The 7,944-nt window shown below is 46.2% G+C and overlaps 1 protein-coding gene across 1 annotated transcript in view; it reads right to left on the bottom strand.

Moving 5' to 3' along the window:
* Nucleotides 1-1,345: 1,345 nt before the first annotated feature.
* Marco (macrophage receptor with collagenous structure) overlaps nt 1,346-7,944 on the bottom strand; it is a 39,967-nt gene continuing 33,368 nt past the window's right edge. Inside the window, exons 12-16 of the mRNA XM_013020725.1 lie at nt 6,154-6,198; nt 4,612-4,710; nt 3,998-4,042; nt 2,966-3,142; nt 1,346-1,614 (exon numbers count right to left, since the gene is read on the bottom strand). Coding sequence (XP_012876179.1) covers nt 1,484-1,614; nt 2,966-3,142; nt 3,998-4,042; nt 4,612-4,710; nt 6,154-6,198 — 497 coding nt within the window. The 3' untranslated portion in view covers nt 1,346-1,483. The remainder of the gene's footprint in view (nt 1,615-2,965; nt 3,143-3,997; nt 4,043-4,611; nt 4,711-6,153; nt 6,199-7,944) is intronic.

Genomic DNA, 7,944 nt, shown 5'->3' with positions numbered 1-7,944 from the left:
AACTGGGGCAGAAAGTTCAGGGAGAGACCTTCCCTTGATTTTTTCCCCTCTCACTTTCCTTTCCCATCATTTTTGATATATATTATGGGGCCGGGGAGAAGTCCCTCACAGGCCCTTCCTGTTTGTTCTGCTCAAGCTAGATGAAAAACTTGGAAAATCATTTTTGCTGTGTACTCTGTTTTCCTGACTCTGTCTTTGCAGAGGGGTTTAGGAAGTCAGTGTTGAGATCTGATGATAGGATGGCATTGTTTGGGGGCAGTGGCTGCCATAGCCTTTTGGGGAGCAAAAATCATTTTGGAACAGGCACCAAGGTTTCAGAAGAAAGCTAGTGCTAATAAGATGCCTTCACGGCACATTATTTGCCAAATACACAATGAATCCAGGAGCCCTGACAGGGCTTTGGATGTCTTCCCTCCTTTCTGAACTTTCCACTCCCCATTCCCTGTGTCAGGTAAAGGGCATCACTGTGCGGCGCTGCCAGATGATCAAAACCAGCTTCTGTCCTTCCTTCAAGGGTGGAAACCTGCCAATCTCCCTCCTGGCTCTGGTGTGGGATCCTACAGCTTTGGCTTCTGAAAATATTTCTGGTCCTGGGTCGTTGGCTAAACTCTTATAAGAGCCCCCTATGTCCCAGTGGGAAGACTCTCTGCCTCTATGTGCTGAGCAGTAGCCACATACTTTGGTTACTCTGCCTCTGGATGCTTCCACTTGCACCTTCGCCTAGGATCTGCCATTTGCAATAGCCCCTGGGCAGTTTTCCAAATCAGATGAGGTTGCGTTCCCTCACCTGCCAAGAGGAAGTGATATCAACTCACTCTTCCAACTCCCCGCTCTCATGGAAACGGGAGAGAAGGGTGAAAAAGAAGAAAGGAGGAAGAAAGGGAAGAAGGGAAGGAGAGTAGGTGAGATTACACATCCCCAAAGAGAGTATGTGGGTCCCAGAGATAGGGGCTAGGCTGCTCAGACAGGACAAGCCCTCTGTATCTAGTTGGTTTAAGCTGATCATTTAGTCAGTAATATTTACTGAGCCCCCAGCTAGGAAGATAAAACCAACAAAGGCCCCTGTTGTTAGGGAGCTCCTACCAGGAACGAATCTTCAGCCTGAAAGGTACAATTCACATTTATCCACAGTGTTGCCACACCGTGACACCCATGGGCCAACCTCTTCATCTACTGCCCAGCTAACAATGTGATGCCTGCCCCCTGCTGGATGGAGTATACTCCTAGACTGAGAAAATGACTGGCTCTGTGAGCTGAGACTGGCTCTCAGTGGCCTAGGAGAACAGGGTGAATAGGAAGGCAGACTGATGGGGATGGAGGTACTCGTTAGTAGCCACGGCCAACAACAGGTACAACTGTGAGCTTTATTAATGGTCCTTCTATAGAAGCTGCCCAGCCAGTCTCAGGGAAACTGCAGAGAGCTGGTTCCTTCCTTCTTCATGTGGGTGGAGCCCAGGGACACTTGGGTGACATGTCGGTGACCTCAGCTGCACTGCACGCCTGCATCCTCGCTGTGCTGGCAGTTGTGGCTGCCCCAGTTACTCTTGTTGCAGCTCCATAGATTCACCTCTGACCCTGTGCAAGCAACATCATCTAGCCAGATCTGCCCAGAACCTAGAGGAGCAAGGGGGAAGAGAAGACAGGATTGGAGTCAGGGTTGCATCTGGAGGTTTCTGCCCGGGCTGCACTGTGGGGTCTCTCATATTTACTCAGACGAATATGCTGAAGGTTAGTGTGGCGTCTTAGAAGGACTCTGATTTCTCTCTATTCTTTATCTTTGAGTAAAAGGCTTATCCAAATATGTATCTTTTTAAATTGTTGTTGGCAGAACTGTGGCTTGAACTTGGCCTTACATTTGCTAGGCAAGTTCTCTACCACTTGACCCACCTTCCTAGCCTTTTTTCATTATTTTAGTTTGTTTTTTTTTGGATACAGTCTGCATAAATTTTGTCCATCTCTGCCTCCTGGATAGTTGGAATTATAGGTATGCACTCCCACACCTGGTTCCTATCCAAATATTTAACACTTTATACACACTCTAGAAAAGGTTCCTGCCTGCTAGCTCGCTGTTATATCTTCCTTTTTCTCCCCTGAGATCCCTACACCTCTCCCAGCTCTTCCTCTGATATAATTGAAAGCAGGTTATTTGATTATAGTTATACACCAATGTCTTTACTTGAGTAAAACATGCATTTGAGTGTCTTTTTGAGTCCAACTAGATCTCAATTCAAGAAAAAAATGTGTTTTGGAGTGGGTAAGGGAGTGGGCATCTGGGGGTGGAGGCTCTTATGACTGGGGAAAGGGGCCCAGTTTGCGATTTAAGTCTTTTGCTGGTTGAAAGGGAGAAAAAAGGGACAAATATAAATTGAGCTTTAGCACTTCTGCATATCTTCCCCAAATTGATATTAAATAATTAATTAATTTTTGTTTTTTGATAGTGGTTGGGTTCGAACTCAGGGTTTCAAGTTAGCTAGGCAGGATTTCTATTGTTTAAGCCATGCTTCCAACTTCCAGATTGAGTCTGGTAAGTCCATGCTGAAATTTCTTTTCTTTTTCCTTCCTCTAGTCTTTAACGGTGATCCCAGCCAAGATGACCAGGCAGCCCAGGGCTTTAGACTCTGGTCTGCCCTCTGTCTTTTCCTCCTTCTGTGGAAACCAGTCCTGTCCCCAACCAGCCAACACCCTTGATCCCAAGACAGGATAGAGACTGACCCCGGCCAGACTGAAGCCAGACCACCCAGAGCCCTGTGAGGTCTTCACTGTCACTGCTGGTGACAAGATGACATCTTTCCCCTGGGATGACCAAGCTGAAAAGACTAAGCCCAGAGCCTGGAGCTACAGAATTTCTCAGTTGCTTGAATCAATACTTTTTTTTTAACCCTAGCCACACCTGCTACCAAAGGGTGTCAACCCACCACCTCGGTACTTCCAGGGAAGAGGTCTTACAGGGGTTCTAGCCACTTACCACCTCCAAAAGTGGACAGGGCCACACCCCTGCTGAATCCCAGCATGCGGCAGAAGACAGTGGCATCTGAATTATCCCAGCCATCATCACAGATCGTCCCCCAGACATTGTTATAGTAAACTTCAGCTCGGCCTCGGTTATAACTGCCCACAATCCTGGCATATGCCAAAGATGTGCCTACACAAGAACACATGTGAGGGATAGATGAGAAAAACCCAGGTGACGGCCGGTGCCCATCCTTCTTGCTTAGTTTCTAGTTTCTGCAGCTATAGAAAAGGCGGCTTCCAGCTCACCTGTCAGGTCTGTATGAATCCCAATGGCTGATTGACACTAACACAACCTGACTGCAGCCTACATACATTTGGGCCTGTGAGCACCATTCAACAGGAGCCAAGGGTCTGTGTGCATCTGGTCTTGCAGTTCCCATTGAGCATAACTTGCTGGGTGGGTTGTGGAGAGCAAAGAGGTGAAAACAGGGAAGGGAGGAAAGCAGGAAAGAGTGGTAGAAGAGATGAAGAGAGGAAGGGGTGGAAGGAGAAAGGAAAGGAGGGAGTGAAAAAGGAAGGGAAGGGAGAAAGGAGGTGGGAGATAGGAGGAAGGCTATTGCCCTTAGACTGTGCCATGGGCATACTTGGTTTTTGTTTGTTTGTTTGTCAGTCCGGGGGTTTGAAATCTGGGCCTGGGCACTGTTCCTGCACTCTTCAGCTCAAGGCGAGTGCTCTACTACTTGAGCCACAGCGCCACTTCTGGTTTTCTAGTGGTTTATTGGAGATAAGAGTCTCACAGACTTTCCTGCCCGGGTTAGCTTTGGACCGTGATCCTCAGATCTCAGCCTCCTGAGTAGCTAGGATTACAGGTGTGAGCTACTGGTGCCCGGCTGGGCATGCTTGTTTAAGACAGGAGTCCAGTGCTTTTCCCAAAGGTGAGGAACTGCTTTGGGAACTAAGCTCTCCCCCTACCCCAACACTCTAACTTTTCCAAAACAGAATTGGCTCTAAAGTGCAAATGAAAAGAAACAGAAATGTTCCTTACCTGCTTGACCTTTTGCTCCTTTTTCTCCTTGCTGCCCAGAAGATCCTGCAGTGAGGAGAAAACCCACACAACTTGAGAGAAAACCATCCATGGCCTGATCACCCTCCTTTGCCCTCAGGAGCAGGAAGATGGAGGGATGAGAGGTCAAGCATATCTACTGCAGCTCTGCCTGACACTTGGCATTATAGGAAATGAATGTCCCTTGGTCTAGAAAGCCTGCAGCTTTCTGCTGGTTACTTTGGAGATGGTGTCTCATGGATTTTTCTGCCTGGGCTGGCTTTGAACTGTGATCCTCCACATCTCTTGAGTAACTAGGATGACAGGCATAAGCTACCAATGCCTGACTTCATGAGGGATAGTTGCCAGCTCAACAACATGGTATAAGATAGGACATCTTCATGGAAAGATCAAGTGTGTTGCGGATATTGCCTGGAGGGGGGACGGCAGGGCACGGATGAAGGTGTGCTCTTCCTTGTTCATGCTGTCTTCCGTGCTCTTGATCATCCCTGGCAAATAACAACTGAAGAAGCAAATTCCCACCTGTTTGGATTTCTGGACACCCTCTCCTGTAAAACACAGCCTGTCTCCAGAGAAATACATGCCCAAAGCCTTACCTTTCTGTCCGGGGTCTCCCTTCTGGCCGGCTGGTCCAGGTGCTCCTTTGGGGCCTTGTAATCCAGGCCTTCCCATTTCTCCCTTGATGCCTATCGAGCCTAAGAAGAAAAAGTCCAACCCATATATATCAATATGTGTGCTCTGCTTGCTTTTATTTTTGTCAGTTGTGGGGCTTGAATTCAGGGCCTGGGTGCTGTCTCCCTGAGCTCTTCTGCTCAAGGCTAGCAATCTACCACTTTGAGCCACAGTGCTACTTCTAGTGTTCTGGTGATTCATTGGAGGTAAAAGTCTCATGGACTTGCCTGTCTGGCTGGCTTTGAACCAAATCCTCAGGTCTCAGCTTCTTGAGAGCTAGAAAGGCCTTGCTGGTTATTGAGTGACTGACCCACAACTACCAGATCCCCCAGGGTGGGTTGTTCAAACACCCAACCAGTATCTTCCATCCATCCCCAACTCCCACGTTAATACTTATTGCAATTTTGCAGGTGGAAATGGCCAACAGAGCTCCAGGATTCTTTAGCAGATTAATTTTGTGGAAGTTCTAGCTATTCTAGAAGAATTTACTAGAATATTGGTAAGCCTCCATGTCTCTTTTAGTAAACTCAAGTTGCGGAATATACAGGTCATGTGGAAGCAAAATTGCTCTAGAAACTTGCTTTAGCACTTAATGTGGTTAAAATGCAGTTTGAGTGTGTCCCACAGGGTTTGTATATTGGGAGCTTGATTTGATCTTCAGTGTGGTGAGGTGGAAGGGGTGGGGGCCTTGGAGAAGAGGAGCCTAGCGGGAAGTCCTGAGGCTGCCTGGGCACTGCGCGGCCTGTGGAGGTAGGGAAGGGACCTCAGCCTCTGGCTTCTTCTGGTGATGTGATCTCTCCCTTCTTATGTCTATTCTCACCATTGTGGTGCTATTCACCACCAGCCTTCACCACGGCTGATCAGAAGCCAGCACAATGCCCTTGAATTCTCAGAACCACTGAACTCAATCACCTCTTTGTTTAATAAAATGGCCTACCTCTAGTGTTTCATGACAGTAATAAATATTGCTTAAAATAGTGAAGTTCAGGCTGGACTGTTTGAGAAGATAGAAATGCTGCATAGTAAGTGCTAAGCTTAGGGCTGAAGAGTCTAGGATGGGAACAATAGAAATAATAATAGTGATGATGATGATGATGATGAAGTCCTAGGGAGAAATAGCAGGAGGAGGAGAGTAGGGGCTGTGGGCATGAGAAGAAGGGCAGAGATGGGGATATCCACCTCCATGGAAGGACACAGCCAAATCACCACTTACAGCTTCAGCAATCCTGACATCTTTATTCAGCCTTTGCCACCCCCATTCCTAGCTTGAATCCTCCGTTCCTTGGGAAGTGAGTTCCTGTCATCCTCTGATTTTCTAGGGAAGATTAGAGGCTTGGACCACAGAGCCCCGGAGTCTCAACCTAACTTTAGGAAGAAGGTCACTGCTGCACTCTCAAAGTCAGCAGCCAGGCACGCAGGCCTCCCCGTCATCATTCTGAGAAATTAAAACGAAGCCAGTCCTTTACCTGGGACTCCCGATTCTCCTTTTGTTCCCTTCTGTCCTTGGACTCCTATGATCAAAACAAAGAAAGGGGGGAGAAGATAATAAAACTTCAATATTAGACACTTTTAATCGTAGACACCCTCTACCTTTTGCGTGATTAATGCAGATGGAAAGGTACATTGGTTCTCTGTGGTTGTTTAAAACTCTTCAGAAGAGCATAAAAGGAGACGGGTTGCAGAAAAATGGAGGCGGGCATGCTGGAATCAAATAGCACTGTGTTGGATAAAAGTCTGGGGCACACAGACCCCAGACTCAGAGGCTGGCCTCTCTGCCTCCCAGGAACCTGACATAGAGTCTAAATCCAATTCCCTTGCTTGCTGTTGTATTTAATCAAGAGATACTTATTGAGGAAAAATGAGGGATGTTATATAAATAAACTTCATCAGATTTCGGAAAAGATCATAGAGGGGACTTAATAGCCACTAATGGCTTTGGAGTAGATGTTCCACAAGTATTTCTTGGTCTACAGTCCCCAGCATCCTACTAAAACATTAAAAATTATAATTTGCTCTCTGAGCAACACCACAGCCTGTCAATTTTAAGGCTCATGTTTTTTGTTGTTTTTGATTTTTTTTTTGCTGGTCCTGGGGCTTGAACTCAGAGCCTAAGTGCTGTCTTTGAGCTTCTTTTGTTCAAGCCTAGCACTCTACCATGTGAGCCACAGCTCTACTTCTGGCTTTTTGGTGGTTAATTGGAGATACAAGTCTCATCAACTTTCCTCTCCAGGCTGGCTTCGAATTGTAATCCTTAGACCTCAGCCTCCTGAGTAACTAGGATTATAGGCCACTGGGCCCAGCTTCTTTCACAGTCTTCTAAAAGAGCAAAAGCTAGAAAAGCTGGGTTTGGGGGACTGCATAGAAGCTTGTTTCTACCAGGTGAGAGAATGTAACATTAGAGAAAGTTTTGCTGAGAATAGCTTTTTACTTAGTAGAATGAATGAAATTATCTTTTCTTCTGTCAATGGAGAGACCTCTCCTCCCTCATGAGACACAAAGAGATAATTGGTCCTAAATGAGTTGGAATGTGGCCAATTGACAGAGGTAGGAAGGTTTGGAAACTGAGCCAGGATCCACCCATTAGTCTCTTGTTGGTTGAGTCAGGATAGGGCAAGGGCAACCTTTATCTCTTTTGGATTATATTCTATTATTTATATCTATCTGTCTGTCTATCTATCTATCTATCTATCTATTTATCTATCTATCTATCTAATTGTAAAGATACTGTGCAGAGGGGTTACAGTTACATGAGTAAGGTCATGAGTATATTTCCTGTCAAGCATTGTTACCCCCTCCTTTGTTTTTCTGCTACCATCCCTTCACTCCTCACCTCCCCCTCCCCCCTCTGCCCCCGTTTGTAAAGTTCGTTTTCAATATAGTGTCTTGTACATCTCATTGTTATAATGGGTTAACTTGTACCATTATTTCAGCATTTTGTTATTTCCCTTCCCCTTCTCAAATTAGAAAAATGTGTATACAAGATGCAGGGCACCAGAATCAAATACAGTGAAAACAGGGGTTATACATAGGGGAAGAACATACCAAAGAAACAAAAAAATCACATAGTATATTATAAATACATTAAAAACAACTGTAAGAAAGATAAAACCTCTTGTGTCCCTATCTTGGGGTTCATTTTGCTTAACCTCATCTTTTTTTTGGGGGGGGGGTCTGGTCATGGGGCCTGAACTCTGGGCCTGGGTGCTGTCCCTCAGCTCTTCAGCTCAAGACTAGCACTCTACCACTTGAGCCACAGC

The sequence above is a fragment of the Dipodomys ordii genome, unplaced genomic scaffold (assembly GCF_000151885.1).
Source record: "Dipodomys ordii isolate 6190 unplaced genomic scaffold, Dord_2.0 Scaffold52, whole genome shotgun sequence".
Lineage (NCBI taxonomy): Eukaryota > Metazoa > Chordata > Mammalia > Rodentia > Heteromyidae > Dipodomys > Dipodomys ordii.
The sequence above is the reverse complement of the archived record's forward strand: the minus strand, read 5'-3'. Positions and strand labels throughout refer to the sequence as shown.